The sequence below is a fragment of the Chironomus tepperi genome, unplaced genomic scaffold (genome assembly GCF_022539635.2).
Source record: "Chironomus tepperi strain 1889 unplaced genomic scaffold, CSIRO-AGI_Ctep_v1 contig_309, whole genome shotgun sequence".
In the NCBI taxonomy this organism is placed as follows: domain Eukaryota; kingdom Metazoa; phylum Arthropoda; class Insecta; order Diptera; family Chironomidae; genus Chironomus; species Chironomus tepperi.
The window spans coordinates 3,444,387-3,466,315 of record NW_027226431.1 but is presented as its reverse complement, the minus strand read 5'-3'; the positions used below and the strand labels follow the sequence as shown (position 1 = coordinate 3,466,315).

The following is a 21,929-nucleotide window of genomic DNA, read 5'->3' as shown; positions in this document are numbered from 1 at the left end:
GCACGTTTTGGATTAAAATAAATCATAATATCGTGAATATTTTCTATCTCAAAATTCCAAATACAATGGGAATTAAGGATGTATTCTATCCCAAAAATCTGGGTATCTTTTTCATTTAATATCATGACCTGATCTGAAAAGCATAATAGCAATTTGTTGATGCAATAAAACTAATAAAATTAATGATTTATGTGCTTAATAAATGGATTAGATGGCAGTTAAAGCCACATGTAGTATGTCAGCGAATATGAATTCTGAGATTGATTCAAGAAACATTCGAAAGTAAAGATGGATAAAGTAATTAGGCACTTTTCTTATTACAGAGACTGCAACAGAATTGGATGAAATGTATCCTACATGAACTTCCCACAAGTTGCACAATTCAGGACGCCGCTCCGTTGGCGGCATAATTGAGGATTGATTGATGCTAACATGACGGCCATGTTCGAGATGGTATGGATAAAGCATATTGCCGTCAACATGTTGATGTGGCATAAAAAGACCTAAACTAGGTTTTGGCACTTTTATATTCAAAACAAAATGTCCTTAAATTTTCCTTGAAAAAGTAAAAACTAGAAAACAATTTCACTTGAAGATTTCTGGATACGTCCGTTTCTGACAATATCCTGTGAACTACATTCAGCTCTTAAGACCTTGCATCCACCAAAATCAGACACATTATTCCCAAAATTTTGTGCATGATATTGATACAAAACCAAGACTGAACACAAAAGAACAAAGCACAGAAGGTTAACAGCATTTAATAAATTAAGATCCATTGTATACAGTCACGAGACTTCACAAGTTTACCTGTTAAGGGCAATAAATCCATCAAGAACTCCTAGAGTTCTAATATGAAGCATTAAATAAATTAAAGGCAATTATCATTATTTTTTTAATGAAACTGAGAATTTTTTCATTTATTAAATACAATTTAATTGTGTGTGTGTGTAAGTGTGTGTGTGTGTGTTTAGTGTCATTTGAAGATGAATGTTTATTTACAACGTAAAGAATAACAAAAATATTCGCACAAACATGAGATTCCTATTCTTTACTCTTATATATACAAGTAGCAGTTAAATAAGTTTATTTCTTGAAGAATCTAGAGAGGATGAGACATAAGAAGAAATAAGAAGCAGAAGTGAGTACGTTGATTAATCAAAAAATAATAACAAAATTGAGCTACTGATGAATAGCTTTTAATTGAGGATTTAAATTGATAATTACCCTGGACCATATCCTGGTCCGCCAAAGCCTGGACCATCATAATGATGGTGATGATGATGATGATGTCCACGTCTTCTAAATCCTGTAGATCAAAACATTAATCATTATTAGTAAATTGTATGGAGTCTAATTAAAATAATAAGAGATTATTGGAAAAACCGGCATCAAATAAAGATGATATTTGTGTTAGGTAAGCACACGACACTCGGATCATTGACATAAAAAAGTCATGAGACTATATATTCTGATAAGCATTCACAAAAATATATTTTTAAATTGTATTTTTATTTAAATTTTGAATTTAATCTGAATTTTTAATTTTGAGCACACATCTACATCTCATTAAAGATTAAGCACAAGATTTAGAATTTTAAATCTTATGAATTTATTTTAAGGAAATTGCAAAAAATATGTGTGGGATTTAAATAAAAATATTTCTATTTAAGAGGATACACGAGTACGCACTTAATTGAAAAAATACTTAAGAGCTGCTTTACTTACCACGTCCGAATCCGGGACCGCCATAATATCCTGGACCTAGTGACGAATAAACAATTCATTTAATTATAGGAATTTGCTTAATTTTGAGAAGCAGACAGAATAAATTGAAATTTTAAAGGCAAGCCATAAAAGGTGTGAGGTTTTGAATAGGTTTCATGCAAGATATTTTTTTGACAAATGTTTGATAGGATTAAGAAGAAGAAAATAAATAGCGGAGAGAAAAGAATCCGAAAATAAAAACCTAAGCTTTAAAATCAATCATCATGCATTACAATAGGAAATATCTAAGACGACTCAATTACCTCCTCCATAGTATCCAGGACCTCCTCATGAAGAAGAATAATTGAAATACATAATTAGTATTTAATGGAGAGTACGCGGAATAAACACATGCATGCAAACAATTTAGCATGAGAATTTTTTTTAGGTATATGCAACATTTTTGATTTTAATCTTGTACAAATGACAGTTTACTCCGTTTTAGGATATCCACTTTAGTTTTTCATAAGTATATCCCTAATTTGAGGGCTCATAGAAATTTGATATGTAATGAAAATACTTGGGAAATACACAATTTTAGCAAATTAAGCAAGATGATAGGACCCTGCATAGAATTTTAATTGTAGATTTATTCAATACTAAGCTTCTAGTCGACTCGAATTTCAATGCAATCGAGTTGATTTTTCCATGTAAAATCTGAGTTCTCTTTGAGCACTGAACTCTCTTATAAACAAAAACAAAACAGCCCTTTAAAATGTCCTTGATATCTTCAAAAAAACAGAACTACAAATCTATTTGAATTTTGTGAGAAATAGTCGACTCAACCTAATATAAAATCATTGTAAACTTCGAGCTATGCCAAAAACTAAAGTGGAATCTATATTGAAGATAGTCAACTTTGCTGAAGCCGACATATAAACTGTCTTGTGTGAAAAAAACTTGAAAATCTCATTGATAACCCCAAGAAATTATAATTCTAGTGTTTTTCATGACGCTATGAACAATATCTGAATTCTTGCATGTGATCATCTATTCATAATTTTACTATCATTACCTCCGCCATAATATCCAGGACCTTTTTGGGAAAATGGTTGTAAGGAAAATTTAAGTCAATAAATTTTCGACATGATTGTTTTGATATATTTGAGATATTTAGATGTGTTTATGCTGTATGAAGTAAATTGCTTGTTTATTTTGATTGTATTGTGAAGAATTTATTGAAAATTGATTGGAAGAGATTTACACTGTTTAGCACCAATTTTATTTTGGTGCAAAATGATGTAAATTAGTTAATAGACAATTTTATTCCTTTAATTAATTTCGGGTTGTCAGTTCCGGGACTGAATTGATGTAATTCTGAGATCAATATTGGAATTCAGTAATTTTAAGTTCAACCCTATCACGGCTATGGTTAATCGACCGGACGTCTAGCTTTAAACTTGACATTCTATGGCAATTTCCACAAATTTCAAGTTTATTACAAGACATAAGATTGATTAATTCAGCCTGTTCCACTAGGTATTGAAAACCTTACTTACTTCACATTAACTCCAAATTCATATAAATTAATCAGCATATAAACATCTCTATATCCTATTACAACATTCAAATTCTTACCTCCGCCATAGTATCCAGGACCACCTCCAAATCCTAGACCACCAACAGGTGCGACACCACCTCCTCCTAAATTAATATTCACGGATTGTGATTGAGCTTGTGCTTGCGATTGACTTCCGCCTCCAAAACCACCTCCACCTAAAATTATAGAAGAATATTATGTGGGTGAAAATAAGTCTTTCTTTAAAGGAATCATTACAAAGTTTTCTGCCCTAAATTTGACTTTTTAATTCTGATTTATACAGAACTCCAATACGGAACTGTCTACTTATTGCGTTACGTTGTAATTGTAAGCTTTCTTCCCCTTAAATGGCTTCGTTCGCCTTAATAAATGAATTTAAAGTAAAAAGCAGGGGCAACCCGGAGGGGGAGGGGGTTGTGAGCACGACCCCCCTAGTAAAATTTTCTGGCTACGATGCTGCTATTAAGTATCAAAGATTGTCAAGACGATAACTAAACAAATCAATAGATCGATACAATTCCGAGAATAAAATTATCCCTAGTTAGCATATCATTGTAATAAGCAGTTGCAATAAGCAACACGTAATTTATGGCAGACGGAAATTCCATAAAATTACTTAAAATATTGTTATGATGACTTAATTAATTTAGAAATGATGAAATTAATTAAGGCATTATTTTAATGCGATTAATTAATTCAATTATTATAATTTTTTGTTGCTTCCTTACCCGAACCAGCCGAAGCCTGCAAAGAGAAAATAAAATTAATTTAATCTGACATTTCGATGCACTTAACATAAAAAAAAATTTGGATATACGATGAATAATGAAACATTCACTCTTATTTCCCTTTCATTGAACAAAAAAGGCGACCTTGACGAGATTCGAGTCTTTAATACTGTTATTATTGTGTATCTCGTAACACCTTTATGTCTGTGCCTCTTCTTCTTTTTTTTATGTATTCACATCATTCATGCATTTTAACATTCATCATCCAGCCATTGTGTCTCGCAATTTCGCTTATGAAATCACGTATTATCTTACCTGAGCTTGTGATTGTGAGGCACTTATGCTGGGACCACCGCCAAATCCACCAAGTCCAGGAAGTCCTAATCCGCCACCTTGAAAGATATTTTTTATTGATAGTCAATTTGAATTTATACAGGAAAAAGAATCTTTTGCCATACCTCCGATATTGAGTGAAAAGCTATTTGCATTTGAATTACTTCCTGCTCCACCTAGAAGTGACTTGTGATGTTTATTTAATTTCATACTAGAATAATATCAACAACACATACCCAATCCTGCATTTGATCCTGCATTGGCATTGCTAGATGTGATGCTAATACCTGCGAACATACATCCATTATCTATGTTTATCCAAAACTTGAGATGTGATTGCTATTTACCTGGGAATTGTAGAAGTTGAGGTTTCCCGCATGCACTTGCAAATAAAACCGTACACAAAATTAAGAACTTCATTTTCAAGTCTAATCTAGAAATTTTCCACTGAGATTTTTTTAATGCACACGTTGGTGCTGTTGACACTTCAACTGTTAAATTAATTCTAAATTAGCACAAAGGCTATCTAAATTAATTCCTATTGCTGCTGCTGCAAAAAAGCTTCTGTCTTCCAACTAACAATCACTGTAAATGAAGCGAAAAACGTATGCTTCTATTGGTTTTGAGTATCTGCTGTTCCCTCTCTCGCAGAGATGTAGGTATGTACAAGAAATTTTTTTATGGTTATTGCTATTATAATCGACGACAACGAATATGATAAATATAAACTTTTTTTAAATATGTGAGTTGATGTCGTCATGAAATAACCGTGTAAAAAGACACAAGTCACAAGAAAACTACAAGCAGACAACGATAAAGTGTGTGAAATTGAGAGGAAGAAGCTAAAGAGAGTCAGATATATCCACAACTAACGTGACCACTCAAGGTCTGTATTTTTCTGTTTGACCAACGCTTCAGGTTCTCTTTTTCTTCTCTTTTTTATTGTACTTCAAAGATCTTTTTTTTTATCAATAACACAGTCAGCCCCAGGGCATATGTATGACATTTTTTAAGATTTGATCATTTAGTTAATGTATTTATTTTTTTGGGGGAATTCTCAATGAGAATTTGTTAACCTTAAGTGCTAGTTAGGAATATTCGAGATTTAATTTTATGTCCATTAAACTTACTTCCGTAGCATTTAATCCTTGACAAATGTGATCTGATTGTTGAATGGGATTTTTTGTCAATAAATGTCAATAAGAATTGGGTTATGGCAGGTCAGTATACATCAAGTGTACATTAATATATTGATCTATAGCTGTGCTAGGATGCAGTTCAAGGTTGTATACATCCGAATAGCATACATCGATTAATCTATCAAAAATCCGGCACAATGTTGACATGACTCTGACTTGGTGTCCAATTTGATTTAAATTCGGGACTATTTAAGAGTCAAGCCTGACTTTTACTGGATTTCGGATCGATTAACCGACTATAACTAGTATTTTGAGAGTGATCTGTATTTCTGATGTTGTTCATGCCTACAGACTTATTTCTTAATGCAACTTGAAAGGCTCAAGACTAACAAACAAAGAGCATACTCTGAGTATACTTCTGAATGAAAAAATCATGATTTGAATATGCTCATTAATGTGAACATGGTCTTTGTATGTTTAGGCGAGTGTCACACGACGAACCGCATTTTTCGTAGTGGCACATAAGCAGCCGTCAAGGCACCTTCAAGACAACATTGTGTCAAATCATTAATACGGCACCAGAGCATTGGCATAAGGAATACGTTGTGCTATTTGAGAAGCTAACATTAATTAAAAATTAAGTAACAACTTTCCCTTACTATTCCCAAATCCATGGCCACTGCTTTCAAAGTTACTGTTTCTTTTTACCAAAATTCGCGGCATAGATCAACGAACATTCCATAAAAATCCATAACTTTCACTAAGCTCTGCTGCCAAACTTTCAATGCTAATCAAAACCATTCAAGTACATAACAGGAACACATTCAAATATTTGTAAAGCAAAAATATTTGCGAATAAAATTGATGAAATCTAGTATTTCACACTTGATACTCTACAGCGTCGTACTGTCCGTCTTCATGTTAGATAAATAATTTGCGTCATTGCTTAATCACTTCAAGCAGAAAACTTGTGTATTTTTATTGATTTTATTGTCAAGAGAATTCATCGATATCGTCTTAATTTCTTATTTATTTTTGAAGGAATCAAGAAGAAAATGTGACAAAGTTATTGATACGGGGATTTTTTATATCTCAGAATGCTACTTATTGCTGAGTCACAAATTGTTTTTTTGATTCTAAAATATAAATTTTATTATTGAATGCGATGATGATGATGATGATGTTACATGGATACACAGGTTCTATTCATATGACTGACAACAAAGAATTTGTGAGGAAATTTTTTTGTGCTAGTTGAATTTCTTGTTTTGCTGCTTGTTATTTTAGAAGTCGTCTTCCTTTTTGGATTTATAATTAATAATGCTTAATGAATTTTAAGGGGTGTCTAGCTGAGTTCAAAGTCTGTCGATTTTAAGTGGCAAGGACAAAGTTCAATAGAAACTGGGATTCCCTAATATACAATGAAGATACTTACTTATATGAGCGTACTTATTAGTATCCCGATCGGCGCATATTGAAATGTTGCCATCACGCCGTCTAGGTGATATTATTAGAACCAAGTGACAGCCACTTTGCCAAAACTACCAAAATTGCCAATTGGTTGCCACTCAGTTCAAACCGCCTCGTCGCGGTGGTGGCAGCATATCAATGTGTGTGGATCGAGTTACTCAATAAAACATGCTCAATTTTCTGACCTTTCTTACGGGCATGCTCCTTGTATGTTCAAGATAATTGATACAAAATGCAACCAAATGTAAGTTCTATGCAATCTTCAATATTAGAAACGAATTGGCTATTAACCCAAACAGACATAATTCATACTTACGAGTATGACCACTAAGTGAGTGTGCACTTTATCTGTTAGGATAATTCATCGACGTATTGGTGCTTTAGCAAGCAAGTTGTGTTGTTCGGGATAATTCTCATCACCTTAAACAACCATAAATCTCTAACAAATACAGATCCAAAAACTACACTTCCAGATCTTACTTCAGAATATATATTCTATCCATTATCACTACGTTTGCATAACTCACATCCAACACGTTAAAAAAACATCATCAATTTTTATTGGTATTTGTATGATATATATAGAAAAGTCCAATGACTTAACACATTTGTGCAATGATTCCGGAAACCAGATTACCAATGATGTCAATGAAAGCTTTGGTAGAGTTTAAGGTCACAGCATACTTGACAATGATGTCGATACAAATTAAATTTACATAATTTGTTTTCAAACAACAGCAACAGCAACAGCTTGGGTTAAGGGACATAAAAAAATTGATGGGAATGTAAAGAGAAGTCAAGTTGACATTGCTGCATCCAAATTCGTCATTTTTCATCACAGATAAAGTAATTTTTGGTAAAATTTTGCCATTGTTGCAGCCATTGTGATGGCATGCCTTTTGTGTTCTGCCTTCTCATCATGTCTAATTTGCCTTTGTCACATCAGTAACATTAATTAAGTTTAGTTTTATATCTCGTTTTTTGGTTCCATTCCATTTAGATTAAGGAAGGAAGTTCATCAAAGGAATAGTCATTTTATGATGGAAACTTGTTGATTTGTGTTCATTCAGGAACACGCATAGAGTACATAAAATGTCATCAACATACAAAAATAGACAAAGACCAGAACTGACCTTAACAAATAAATCGCATTCTGACTGCTTTTAAGTGCCTTGCTGACAATGTTGGAAATTCCCAAGTTCTTGACTTATTTTTTCCTGTATTTATATTGCTTTATTGTATGTAAATTGAAGAGAGAGACTAGCTATTTACTCTAGTTGAATGAACCGTGCCAAAGAGAATGAGAGAGACAAAAATGACACAGAAATATCTTTTAACTGTAAGTTTTATTTCCTTTAAATTAATTTCTTTGGTGATCATGCAGAAATGTCTGTTAAGCATATGACGCTTCCTATATACTTTGTAGTCTTTAATATTAATCTTAATTTAATTTTAAATGAAGAACTTTTTGCTGTTTTTAATTAAATTCAGTGTTGTGTTAATTATGTGCCGCGGTACCAGTTGCTGCTCCTGCTTACTGCAAAGCTCAAAGTCGATTCGGATTTTGTATGATCAAATCGACTCGACTCCACATTAGAGTCGACTTCGAGCTCTGCGCGGCACACTACTATACCTCCTATTTTTTGTAAAATGCCATGAACCGTATGTCATGTCCGGTTACAATCAAGGCTTACGCATAAGGTGCGTCATAATATCAAAAAATTTGGACAACACTGATTCAATAGATTGATGATGATTTTGAATATGCGTGGAAATTCCTTAAATCAAATTGTTTTCGTCTCTTTGTTTGCGATTGAGATGCTTATCAGCATGACATTTGAAGAAAAACAACAACAACATGATTCACTATTTTTGATGGAATTCTTATTTATTTGTTACAATATAGTGTGGTAGACTAGATCTTCTAATTTGCTTTTTTGAGAAGTGAGCTACCAACATGGCTTACTTACTTACCTACTTTGATGGTCGCACGGATCAACTGTGATCCATGGCATCCCTCAGATGTCACCCAAAGTTGGTTCTATCGCCGACTTCTGTCTGCCAATTGCTGGCTACAAACCGGTCTACTTACTGATTGATTGTGAAATCTGAACTAGAAATTCACAATTATGTAGAGATAAGTAGACTAGTGGACTACATACTATATATTGTCGTGCTCATCACAAATCTACAGTCTGTACTATTTTATAGGTGAAACTTGATTCATCCTATATAATCTTTAGTATCAAATATACAGTTTAGTATCCGAATGGCAGCAACTCAAAAACAGATTCAAAACTTTCTTGTCTATAAACCTTGACCTCATTTTAGAAAATTTTGATTTTCATCTTTTCATTTTTCTTTCATCATCTATTCTGTTTCTAAGTTTCTAGCGATTGAATACCTTATGGTGCCTGAGAACACAAATGATTTTTGAGTCTATAAGTTGTGTGAAAAAATGTCAGCTCCAAGTGTGGACAGAAAATTTGTACAAACTAGATGACAGAGCCAGTAACAGGGTCAGTGGGAAATCACTTTGTTGTAACTTATGCTCCACATAGGAGTATGAAGGGGCGTAGCTAGAAAAGTGGTCGATTGGGTCCGTGCCCACAATCGTTACAGTAAGTAAGGATGTATAGTGTCTGATCAGAGAGGAATCTGTGCAATTAAGCCATTTATATGATTCTGTCAATGCAAGAATACGGTCATTGTGGCCGATTGGTTAGACAATATACCTGATACCTTTATCACTCTGTTTGTAGGGTCATGAGTTTGATTCCTTCCAGATATTGATCTCACAATCCATTATGTAAAGTGTTATCGATATGACACGTTTGCACAATTGTAATCACATTAAAGCGTTTAACCATATCCTGTAAAAAATATGAATTAAATATCATTTAATTAATGCAAATATTTTAATTACAATTGATGACTTTGTCAATCCATAAAATAAAAATTCAACAATATTATTTATTTTCACAACATATGACATTTTTTTATTGACCGATAATGAACAGAAATTTTAATGTATTGAGTGTAAAATCAACAAAGAGGAATTTTTCAACATTTTTTTAACCAAAGAATGGTACGCCTATGCCACCGCCGCCTGGAAAAAAGAAGATGAAATGAAATATTAATTAAAATTGTAAGTTCAGATTTGTGAATAATTTATGCAATATTCTCATTATATTCTTGATCCTTAATATTCAATTGATTAATTCAGACGTTGATTTATTTTCCATCAAAAAATTAAGTTCAGCTAGCAGATACGATTCGGATTTTATTTTTTTCTGGGTCATTGAAGTTTTGAGATTATTTTAATTTCTTGAGAATTTTTAATGGGTGATTTAATGTCAACAGTAAAGGAGTTTTTCTAAATTGGAATGGTAATTAGTTCTTGAATTTGTAATTAAATTTATGTTGAGATGAATTTGAAGAACTAATTAGACGCAGATGGAAGACAGCGGTAGAGCCAGTTTTAGACTCCATTTGAGAGAGACAATGGACCGTATGACCCAATTGTACAGTATGACCAGCAATAAAGGCAGCTTTAGATGCCATCTGAAGGAATTCTCGGATCACAATTGACCTGTACAGCCAGTAAAGTAAGAAAGAAAGGAGATGCAGGTGTTTTGATGCATGACAAGAGGCTGAAGCGTATTTAGGGGAAGTTGAGGCTACTGCCCTTGATTTTGGACAATATTCTTGAATTTACTTGAGGTTTTCGAGATAAAAATCATAAGACTTGTCTAAAACATCACAAAAAGTATTGAATTTCATCCAAGATATATGAAAACTCCTCAAAAAGAAGATAGAGATAGGGAATTCTGGTTTCGGACTATTAAGGTGTTCTGACTACTCGAGATTTTGGACTATTAAAGGGTTTTGACTACTCGAAAGTTTGGATTACTCGGAGGTTATGACTACTAGGTCGATTCTGAATACTCGGATGTTCTGACTACTCGGATGTTTTGACTACATCTCTAGCAAGTAATGCTTTTCGAAGTCTCGATTTCGACAAATTCTCGGGACCAAGCAGAAGACCGTTACGGAGTATAAAAGTGAATTCTCTGAAGTTTTGTCTAGGAAACCTTGGTCTTGCTGTCATTTACCCATACCAGCTAGAATTTATGAAGCATTATGGATTTTCCGTAAGTTCTAGATTCATCATTCATTTTTCACATATTTATGCCACAAAATTTTATTATTGAAATTTTAAAGCTAATCTGTTTGTTTGTTTATCGCCGGATTTTTCAGGTTACAGCTCAAAACTGTACATGATTCACAACAAAATCACAAAATAAATTTGCATCTTTCGTAAATTTTATTTTAAAATCATTTCAGAATTTATTTTATGACTTCTTTCACAATTTTCATCCTCACTTCCATCATCCATAATCAAAAACTCATGCATAAGATCACGTAACAAAAATTAATTTCCGTAATTTTACGTGAATCATAACCAGCTATAAGCACATTTAGTAAATATATTTTCTATAAAGAAGACATGAACTGAAATTTGTGTCTGTACATAATCACATGAAGATGAAGACGCAATAGCCTAAAAACCCACTGATAATTATTTCTATTTTAATCTAGCACTGATTATGGCTTATTTCTTCCCGAGGAAGAAAGTAAGAAGGAAGTGGAATCAGAGTAAAAAGTTGGTAAGACAAGGCTTAAGTATTACTGAGGCTTCTTTACAATCTGGTTATAAAGAGTTTTTAACTTCATATAGCAGAGCAGTAAAAGAAGCGGCAGTTGCTTCGTGGAGAAAGAAATGTGAAGAAATCGAAAGGTTTGAAGAATGTGCAAGAATACACAAACTAATGGCCAAGAAAAATGCGGATACCGCAATTGGATCATTAAAGAAGCAAGATGGGACATTTACTGAAAGTAGCATTGAAAGTTTAAAGCTTCTTTTGAGGACACATTTTCCGGGATCAACAGTAGTTGATGATGCATTGAATATACGTGTAACAAGGGAAAATTTGTCTAGTGAAGATTTACTGGCAAATAATGTCATTTCTGAAGAGAAAATTGCTTGGGCAGTTAATTCTCTAAAGCCTTTTAAGTCTGCAGGTTCAGATGGTGTTCTTCCTGTGTTATTACAAAAAGGTTTAGTGCAGTTAATGCCTTTTCTACTTAGTCTATACAGATACAGCTTGAATGAAGGGTATATACCAAGGTTATGGAGACGGGTCAAGGTTGTTTTCATACCAAAACCAGGAAAAGACACCTATGCTGAGCCAAAGTCATTTAGGCCTATCAGCTTGATGTCTTTTATATTGAAAGTTATGGAAAAACTGATTGATCGTTATATAAGGGATGAAATTTTGAAGAATCGGCCTTTGTCAAAATATCAGTTTGCTTATCAATCTGGTAAATCTGCAGAGGCTGCTCTACATAGTATTGCATCAAGGATTGAAAAAGGGTTTAGTGATAAGGATTTCATGGTAGGGGGACTAATTGACATTGAAGGCGCATTCGATAACACTGGATTTGATGTTATAACGAATGCCTTACATAGAAGAGGCGTTCCACAAAATATGATAAGGTGGATCAGTAGTATGCTGAAATCGAGGATTGTTTACGCTTCATTAAATGGTGAAACCGTGTTTATAATGGTAAAGCGTGGAACACCTCAAGGCGGTAATTTATCTTGTTTAATGTGGTCGTTGGTAATCGATGACTTATTATTGGAACTAAACGATGCCGGAGGCATTTTTGCCCAAGGGTATGCGGATGATGTTTTTATTTTAGTCAAGGGAAAATTCACTAACACTGTGTTAGATGTCTTTCAACGGTCTTTGAACATTGTTCAAAAATTTTGTGATAAAGTTGGGTTATCTGTTAATCCAGCCAAAACAACTGTCATACCTTTTACCACAAAGTACAAACTTGGAGACTTACGACCTCCAGTTATGTATGGTCAAAGGATAGACTTCAGCTATGAGGCAAAATATTTAGGAGTATACTTGGATAGTAAATTGAATTGGAATTTACACATTGATTCTGTTGTAAGTAAGGTAATAAAGTCTTTCTGGGCTTGTAGATCAATTGTTGGAAAAAACTGGGGACTGAAGCCTAGTATGATGTATTGGTTGTATGAACAAATTATTATTCCAAGAATAACGTATGGATGTGTTATTTGGTGGCATAAATTAAAGCAGGTAAATGCATCTCAGAAAGTGGAGAAGCTACAAAGGATGGCCGAATTGGCTATTTGTGGTGCTTGGAAAACTACTCCCAAATTGGCCTTGGACAGATTTCTTGAGCTACCTCCACTTCGAACCAGAATTGAAGCGGTAGCCAAATCCAGTGCATGTAAGCTGGTAATTAATAAGTTATGGATTTATGATTGGATTTTTACAGGTCATTTAGAATTGAATAGGTTTCTAAGGGGTGTTAATTTGTATTTGATTGAATCCGATCATTTAGTACCAAAATTTATATTTGACAAATCTTTTAGAATAATTGTAACAGAAGATAATGATAATGATGTAAAAGCTAATGATTTGATGGATAACGACTGCATATATGTGTATTCTGACGCATCAAAGTCAGATAGAGGTGTCGGTATCGGCTTGTTCAGTTATGATTTAAATTTAAAAGCATCTTACAAATTACAGGATCATGCTTCTGTCTTTCAGGCCGAAGTTCAAGCTATTTGTGAAGGGGCCAGTTACTGTTTAGATAAGAATTTGAAAGGTGGTAAGATATGTTTTTTAACGGACAGTCGTTCTGCTTTATCGTCCTTGAGCAACTGTATTGTTAGATCTAAAACAGTACTAGATTGTGTGACTAATCTATCAGCTTTAGGTCAAGACAATGAAGTCATCCTTAGATGGATACCAGGACATAGCGGAATTGACGGAAATGAGATGGCAGATGAATTAGCTAAAGAAGCAGCAGGCAGAGAAGACTACGAAAAGTCTGTGCACTTTAGTTTTGGTATTTTAAAATCAGAAATACGTGAATGGATGCAAAGGGAACATTTTCGTGTTTGGAATCTAGCAGAAGGAGCTATGACGGCTAAAAGTCTGATTGGTCCAAGAAACAGGAACAAATTGTCGGACACCCTTTCGCTATCGAGAAGGGACTTAAGTATATTAATTGGTGCTTTAACAGGACATATGAGTATCAATAGTTTTCTTTTTAAATTAAATTTGACTAACAGCAAATATTGCAGGTTTTGTGGTGTGGATGAAGAAACAATCATACACATTCTTTGTAGATGCAGGTCTTTACGCATGCAGCGAGTTAAACACTTTGATTCGGACTTTGCGGTTGTTGAGGACATACCAAAACAACGCTATTTGGACATTGTTAGCTTTATCAAGGACATAGGCATTTTGTAGAGAATTTGGGATGGTACAACAGATCATCGATCGCAGTGCCGTTGCTATAAGCAAACCCAACATTATATTCTATTCTATTCTATGGCTTATTCTAAGTTCATCACACATACACATGCAAATCATCATCAATTCCGATTATTTTAGTGTAATTCATTGGAATTTTCAAGTTTATGAGAGTAAGTTACTGATGTTTACAGCATTTACGTGTTGACACTCACTTAATAGATTTTTAAACCTCTTTGACAAGATGATTCTAAACAAGCTTTAAGAGAACGCACGAAAAAATAAACAATATACTTTACTGCTTGACTTGCTTTGTATTTTAATGAGCTGCTGATGAAGTGGGTTAAGTGAATGTCAAAAAATTGGTTGCGACAAGAAAAAGCGCTGGTTAAATGTAATTAAAGTTAGAATTTGGAATGGATGCTGCCGAAAGAGATAGAAATCCTCTTGGTACTGATAATTGGCAAGCTGTAGCCAGTGATAGAGCCGGCTTCAAGCGCCAACTGGAGAAAATCATGGATCACACTTGATCTGTACGCTAAGCGAACTAATTGAAATTAGAACTTGCCTGTAGATTCCAAAAATCAATTGATTAAGCATGTCTAGTCTAATTTAAGCTAGTAAACACAAATAAACAAACTTATTTAACGGTTTTTTGACATGTTGTTGTTGTTTACACGAATACCGCTAATCATTTAAATAATGTCCCCGAGATGCACCCCATAAAATATATTCCGATAAGCTTCGGACTCAAATGACCTCTCAAAGCACGTCAAAATTATTCAAATTCGACAAAAAATACATCAAACGAGTTTCAATTCTGTTTTTTGCTCTAAAACAAACAAAACAGTTAATGAGTCTTGATCGTATTTTTAAAATGTAAACGAGTTGAAGGTGGAAGGCACACTCTTAGAAAAAAATTTAATAATTTGTTATGAAAACGTTATTGATAAAGATTTTAGTAAAAAATTGCTAAATTTTAAAAAAATTTATTAAAATTTTAAAAAAATTATTAAATTTTAAAAAAATTTATTAAATTTTAACAACCTTTTATTGAAATTTAATAAAAGTTACTAAAGTTTTTCAGCATTTTGTGCTGTTATAGGTTTCTTATCAAAAAATACAAAATTCATAAGGTTTCAATACTTTTATATACTTCATAAACCTATGCAGAAATGATTGTTACAAGTATGATGATAATTCCCATATAAAGTCATATAAAATGTTAATTCCCTTATGCGACACAAATGGTGTCAAATGTTCCCCTCTTTCATGAACCTTGAGAAATGATCTCAGTAATGACCCCAAAAGCTCACTACTGTTTGCAAACCACAGTAAAAAGCATTTTTTTTTTTTTGAAAAACTTTCTTACAAAATTTTACTAATTTTTTACTAAAACTGTCGAACAAATTTAATAAAAATTAATAAAAATACATCTTACTAACTTATTATTAAAATTTAGTAAAAAAGTTATTAAAATTTTATGACAACAAAATTTTTTTAATAATTTTTATTAAATTTTAATAAAAGTTAGTAAGATGTATATTTATTAACTTTTATTAAAAATTTTCATACATTTTTAGTAAAAGTTATTAACTTTTTTCTATGAGTGCAGTGGTGGGCAACATGTGTGCTGCGGTACAATTGGGATTCGTCGAAAATCTTTGGAAATGACATGAATTGAATGCCATATGCGGATTCTATTGAGGCTTGCAACCCAAGATGTGCCTCGAAAAATAAAAGGTTGACCACTCCTGGTGTAAAGTATTAAGGGTTTGCTGCAAATTAATTAAGCATGTAGCAATTTCTCACCCATAAAAAGGAGTAAAGAGATGCTCTCGGAATTGCTTTTTAGCTTAATTAATATTCATTAAATTGGAAATTTTTAAACGATTTTAAATTAAGAGTTTTTACATTCATGGCATAAATTATTTTAATTCATGCTTGATGCAGAAATATTTGATTAATATTTTTTTTTCAAGTTTTTAATTGAAATTTAATTATTTTGGTATTGTTATTTTAATTTGCATTTTGTACACAAAAGGTGGCACAAAATTAATTACTACTTACCCAAATTTAATGAGAATGCATTTGCATTTGATCCTGAGGAGCTACCGCCACCACCAAAGAGTCCTATTAAAGAGAAATTTTGGATTATTATTTATGAAATAGTTGAGCTGAATTTAGATTAAATTTAGATGAATTTGTTGATATTTGTAAACATTTGCGACAGTAGTGACTATTTGTTGCCAACAAAATTTGTCAAGGATTATTAAAGATTGAAAATACAAAAAATTGAATTAAAAAAGTTTAAGAATCTTTGTGATTTTTGTTGATTTGAAATACAAAAGCGAATAAATCACGATTTAATTGTGAATTTTGGACTTTTACTCATAAAATACAAAGATTAAAATTCTTTAGAATTTGCTTAACATCAAGTTATTGTTCAAATTTTAATAAGAATTACGCATCATTATTGGTTTTGCAGTTCAGGTGACCATGAGCTCCAGAAGCTATATGGCGTTCTATACCAATGTTCTTAGGATCTTCACATGTCATCCAATTTCCAATTTACATAGAAATTTGACGCCACAAGCTTTCATGAATAATTTCTGACAATCGGGTCCAAATGGACAAACATACGTTAAAACTAGATATCAACTGAACATTTCATTATGATTAACTAGTTACATGGGATCAACTGTTATTCGGGATATTCTTAATTTGCTAAAAGTTGCTAATAAATCAAATGAATGCAAAATTGGGAATTTCCCTGGGTAATCCTTATTATTGATGCAAATTATTTGATATTGGAATGTTGTTGTTCTCTTTAAGAATTTAAGACATGTGATTTTGAAGACTATTTAGCACAAAAAAATTAATTAGAAACTTTAACCCGAAATGCACAATGCGATAAACATCTTTTTGTCATTAAAAATGGTTAGAAATTAGCCATCATGGTCTTGTCAATGGAAAGCCATGTTAATGTGAATGTGGTCACGTAGCAATGCACGCTGTGCTGTTTAGGTAAGTTTATATTCCAATAGATTGGATTCAAATCTAACATTAGTTATCCATCTATAAATTGTCACTTTTCACTAAACCGGGATCCCGGGATATTATCCTCCCACGAGATATTATCCCGAGTGACGCAAATGAAGAAGGTTCCGTCACGAAGCCCTTTAAATTTGACGTCCATTTGGTGTTGGCAAAAAAGTTTTAGGGGAGCCTTAAATGCTTCGTGGCGAAGCCTTCTTCATTTGTGTAGGCAGGGAAATAATATATTTCTATATAAGCACACCATACTATCACTAACTGTCGCAATTAATTGTTTACAGCAACAAATAATCAATTAAATTTATCATAATATTTACCAGGTATTCCAAATCCATTTGAAAGAGAATTTGCGTTTGATGTGGACAGACTTATTCCTATAAAATTTTGTTAATTAAAATAAATGTTGCTAATTAATGATAATCTACAAAGGCATACCTGGGAATTGAATAAATTGTGGGCGAGCATAAGCAGCGACAATTAGAAGTGCAAATATAATTAAATATTTCATTATTTTAAGAAATTTTTTAAAGTCACTGGTTTAAAGCTATTACTTTACTGATTGAAGTTTGAAGACTTACTGCAAATACTCAACATTCATACCATAGAATTTAAATATTATTTCGATATTAGTGACGTAAAACCTGCTCAATCAGGAGATATCAACATATTTGGTAACCTTGGAAAATATTTAAGGGCTATTTACAGCTATAAACTCGTTCACGAATTTAATTAATTAGATTGACATATTTTGATCTAGAAAAGTATGACAAGTATTGGCATTGATCGAGTTTTACTTCCGTTTTTTGGGTTAGGAAGTAAAAAATTGACCGATTTTTGGGAATTTCTGCAATTTTGAGGTTAAATATCTGACCTGAGCGACACAATTGTAAAAGTCTTAGCTATAGCTCTTCTGTTATCACCAAATGGAAGCTCCCTGCATGCGGAAGTCATAAAGCAGTCATTTGGATGCCACAGAGAGGCAGATTCCATTAGGTGCAAGAAAAAAAGCTTTAAAAAGCCTCTTCAATCAAGTCTTCTACATTTGTATCCAATTTGGCACTGTCAAAGAACATAAATCACCAAATAATACCTAATGGTAACCTAAGTAGCACTTAACCCCATAAAAACGTGTAAATCCTCAATATCTTAATTATTTCTTACAACAATTTCATCAAATTAAATCAAAGGTCATGCTATAGCTTCTTTAGAAATCCATAACACATGAGAACTACAAGCTTAATGGTAAAATCCAAAATGTTTCTTTGTTTGATGCTCAATTATTTTCAATTTAAGTTTAGAACGATCAATTGCGATTAAATATATATTATTTCCAGCACATCTTGCTTCATACTAGCCAAGTATCATATTTGGCAAGTATTTGGAAATCAGATTTCATGCTGTTGTAGCTCAATTAAGAAGATAATATACTGTATTGAAGATGCTGAATAATGCGTAGAAAACCTTAGCAGTAGTAAAACTATTTACAAAACTTTTTTGTGACATTCTCACTCAATAGAACCACACTTGAAAACTTGTTTGGTCTTCTTCTTTGATTCCAGATAGTAGGAATGTTATATATCAGTTTGGATCAGATAGTCACAAGCAACTGACCGTTGTCATGTAAAGATGTAAGAAAATCTTTTGGTTCGAAAAGCTTTAAAGGTTTTAAATAAAATTTAATGTTTTTTAAGAAGAATTTTATTTAATTTATTGCTTGTTCCTTAGACACAAATGAAAATGGTTTGGTCACGGATCCTTTAAGAGCATTTAAATCACAATTTCTTTTAGATGTCCAAATCTCCATTCGAATCAGCTCTTCAATTAAGATTTTTTTTTTCATGTTTCCTTATCCCCAGAAGTGATATGGAAATGGCAAACTTAGTCCACCTGCTCCTGAATAAAGTGTAAAATATTCATATAATATTAAATAAACTAGGGTTCGACATGGTTTCATGCAAGTATGTGCATACAGATAAAAATCTTGTATTCAAGTGCTAGAATTTACATGAAATCGTTGCACTTGTTTACAAGACTTGTATCTGTATGCGCATATTTGCATGCAATTGTCAAGCCCTAAAATAAACCAATACGGAACTTACCAGGAATAAAATTTTTAAGGTTATCATTTCCGTTACTTAAAGAATTTCTGATGCCTTTTTAGGAAAGTTTAAATTGTCAATAATTAATTCTTTTTAATTTAATTTGAACTGTATACCTGGATATTGATATGATGGACGTAGAGAATTGGGTTGACGTGAAGGTGCAGGAACTATGTGAACTTCATTAATATTATTTTTGGGATAATACGCTGAACTATAGGAACCACTGGTAATATCTTCTGCATATCCTTGATTATTCCTCAAAACTACATTTATTGGTCCATTTGAAGCACCATTTTGTCCATTAAGTCGAACTGTATTCAGATCATTTTGGGGTCTACCTTGATTATTATTTGGATTTCCTGATATAATAATGCTGTTAACCGCGGTATTGCCACCATTTGATGTTCTCAAATATCCAACGTTGTTGCTTAAATTAATGTCAGTTCCTAAATTATAATGGATTTAGATAGATCACTGCTTAATACGCAACAAAAATAATACAGAAATTACCTCTAAAATTCTGCGAACTAACAATTGTAGTCAAAACCGAAATAATAATGATGAACTTCATTTCAGAAAATTTTCAACTTTTATGTTTCTGTTTTTGTGAAAGAGTTTGTCCATACTGCAAAAAAAAATATTTTTCACATGTGCCATTTTCAACTCAGTCATGTGACTTGTTTACTACAACATTTTGGGGAAATTTTTGAAATAAAGAATTAATTATATTTATTGCTTCAAAAATGATCCTGAGTATTATTATAGTATTTGTATCGTAAAAATCGTAACTTGGCCAGGGATTTGGTGAAACTTGTTAAAATTCAGGCAATGAAAAAAAAAATTCAGTTTGGTTCGCTTAAAACCGATTAAAATTTGTATGCCATTATTTTCTGTTGGTACTTGTGAAGTATAACATTTCATACAAATTCCTATTGGTTCTTATCGAATTCTGGCAGAATCATTGTCTTCAACCCGTGCCAATATCATAATTTTTAGATAGGCACACTTAAGATAGTGTCTGACCCTAGCGATTTTTAAAATAGTGTCTGGTCATTGAAATTGGTACATTTTAAGAATTTTTCTAAAATTAAAATCATTTTCCACGTAAATATTGAAGTCCTAGTCCTCCGCCGTCTATAAATAGAAAAAGTCTTGGTAAAATTTTCTGTGATAATAATCTTAGCTCATAAGTTTTAGCTACTTACATGGACTTCCGACATTTTTCAACTGCGTATTCGGACCATTCAGTGAATTCTTAATTTCTAAAATTAGAAAATAATTTAAAAATCTCAAAATTTTTTTCATTTGATGTTAATATAAAAGCTTAATCAGAGTCTTAAAAGCAAAAGAATGGAGCCTTCTTCATTTGTGTCGCTCATCTTTGACTGATCCCTTTCAAGGCTCTCGTAGTTTACATTGTTCGAAAATTTTAATTTACAATTTCACAAGATTATAATCTACAGGAACCTTAACTCTATTTAAGTTGATATCAAATTTGAACTTTTCCAGATCAATAGCCATAATTTACGGCATTTGTAGTTAATAATGAAAATTAAGAGAAAATCACCTGGATATTTAAAAGAACGACGTGTAGCAGGAACTATAGGCTGTACAAATTGATAGGCTGCAAAAAAAAAAATCCACATCAAATGATAAAAAAAGAATAAAATCCAAAATTTACCAGGAGTTGTCGGTGGATTACGTTGAAGATTCTGATAACGTTGAATTTGTTCTGGACTAATAGTTTGAAGCCTTGATAATTCATCACTTACACCATCAAAATTGGGCAAATTACAGAAGGGAAAACAGTTATTTGGATCATTATTGCCAGCCAATCGTTTGGTCAAAGGAATTTGTGCCTGAAGGTATGGCAGTTCAGCTTGAAAAAGACGAGCAGCTTCTAAAAAATTATGAATTTTTGCAAAGCTTATTTCATTAATTTATTGCTATTCATACGCTGTATTTCTGCTGTATTTACTGGATTAAACAGCGGCCTTTGTAAATTTACACTTTTGATGACCAAAATAAAAATTAGGAACCACTTCATTTTTAGAACTTGACCTATTTAATATCAATTGCTAATTTTTGCAAATTTATTCATTAACTTATAATTTTTGCAGCTACACCGATGCGTGATGGAAATACTATTATGATTCATAGCCAAAAATTTTTTGTGAATTTTTCTGTAAACAAAAAACCAGTTCCGATTTGGCTGCGATGACAATTCTGTAACTTATTGTTTAAATCAGTGATAATGCTTGGTAACTTGAGGACATGATCACATGATGTCACATCATTACTGTACTACGATTAATTCGTAAGAAAAGAAGATAATGGCACGTGATTTAATAATCTTATGGCTTAATGCAGTGGTGGACAACTTTTTATTTTTGCGGAACGTGCTATTGTTAAGCCTCGATCAAAAC

The 21,929-nt window shown here is 32.5% G+C and overlaps 2 protein-coding genes and 2 long non-coding RNA genes across 13 annotated transcripts; 2 read left to right on the top strand and 2 right to left on the bottom strand.

Annotated features, from left to right (window-relative positions):
- Window positions 1–887: 887 nt before the first annotated feature.
- On the bottom strand, window positions 888–5,022 carry LOC139092851 (alanine and glycine-rich protein-like). 7 transcript variants are annotated; one of them, XM_070643402.1, is made up of 11 exons: window positions 4,716–5,022; window positions 4,605–4,655; window positions 4,494–4,544; window positions 4,351–4,427; window positions 4,036–4,051; window positions 3,367–3,483; window positions 2,783–2,803; window positions 2,031–2,054; window positions 1,729–1,764; window positions 1,228–1,309; window positions 888–1,102 (listed from the first exon to the last, which is right to left on the bottom strand). In XM_070643402.1, exons 1-11 carry the CDS (start codon window positions 4,786–4,788, stop codon window positions 1,087–1,089), a joined length of 564 nt encoding a protein of 187 aa, XP_070499503.1. In that variant the 5' UTR covers window positions 4,789–5,022; the 3' UTR covers window positions 888–1,086. The 7 variants fall into 7 exon arrangements, with proteins under 7 accessions (XP_070499503.1, XP_070499504.1, XP_070499501.1 ...); XM_070643403.1 differs by having other exon boundaries at window positions 2,031–2,051; window positions 4,716–5,020; XM_070643400.1 differs by having other exon boundaries at window positions 3,346–3,483; window positions 4,716–5,017.
- On the top strand, window positions 4,502–9,962 carry LOC139092853 (uncharacterized). Its single transcript, XR_011544637.1, has 2 exons — window positions 4,502–5,588; window positions 9,364–9,962. It is a non-coding gene; the product is annotated as an uncharacterized lncRNA (long non-coding RNA).
- Window positions 9,947–21,669, bottom strand: LOC139092852 (uncharacterized). 4 transcript variants are annotated; one of them, XR_011544636.1, is made up of 11 exons: window positions 21,460–21,669; window positions 21,185–21,403; window positions 21,071–21,127; window positions 20,709–20,765; window positions 20,014–20,637; window positions 19,617–19,949; window positions 19,501–19,554; window positions 17,837–19,294; window positions 17,719–17,775; window positions 16,415–16,477; window positions 9,947–10,086 (listed from the first exon to the last, which is right to left on the bottom strand). XR_011544636.1 is itself a non-coding variant. In XM_070643407.1 (4 exons), exons 1-4 carry the CDS (start codon window positions 17,907–17,909, stop codon window positions 10,052–10,054), a joined length of 228 nt encoding a protein of 75 aa, XP_070499508.1. In that variant the 5' UTR covers window positions 17,910–17,995; the 3' UTR covers window positions 9,947–10,051. The 4 variants fall into 4 exon arrangements, 1 of the variants encoding a protein (XP_070499508.1); XR_011544635.1 differs by having other exon boundaries at window positions 17,837–19,288; window positions 21,460–21,665; XR_011544634.1 differs by having other exon boundaries at window positions 21,460–21,664.
- LOC139092854 (uncharacterized) lies at window positions 18,993–19,488 on the top strand. The gene is made up of 2 exons (XR_011544638.1): window positions 18,993–19,063; window positions 19,127–19,488. It is a non-coding gene; the product is annotated as an uncharacterized lncRNA (long non-coding RNA).
- Window positions 21,670–21,929: the final 260 nt, after the last annotated feature.

What these genes read in the sequence shown, in the direction of transcription:
- LOC139092851 (XM_070643400.1), bottom strand. Translation starts at nt 4,788, where the DNA reads ATGAAGTTCTTAATTTTGTGTACGGTTTTATTTGCAAGTGCATGCGGG. An exon ending in CTTTTCACTCAATATCGGAG is followed by an intron (nt 4,428 to 4,493) that starts GTATGGCAAAAG and finishes ATATCTTTCAAG; the next exon opens with GTGGCGGATTAGGACTTCCT. An exon ending in TCCTGGATACTATGGCGGAG is followed by an intron (nt 2,804 to 3,345) that starts GTAAGAATTTGA and finishes TTTCCCAAAAAG; the next exon opens with GTCCTGGATATTATGGCGGA.
- LOC139092852 (XM_070643407.1), bottom strand. Translation starts at nt 17,909, where the DNA reads ATGAAATATTTAATTATATTTGCACTTCTAATTGTCGCTGCTTATGCT. An exon ending in ACAATTTATTCAATTCCCAG is followed by an intron (nt 17,776 to 17,836) that starts GTATGCCTTTGT and finishes AAAATTTTATAG; the next exon opens with GAATAAGTCTGTCCACATCA. An exon ending in AAATGGATTTGGAATACCTG is followed by an intron (nt 16,478 to 17,718) that starts GTAAATATTATG and finishes TCTCTTTAATAG; the next exon opens with GACTCTTTGGTGGTGGCGGT.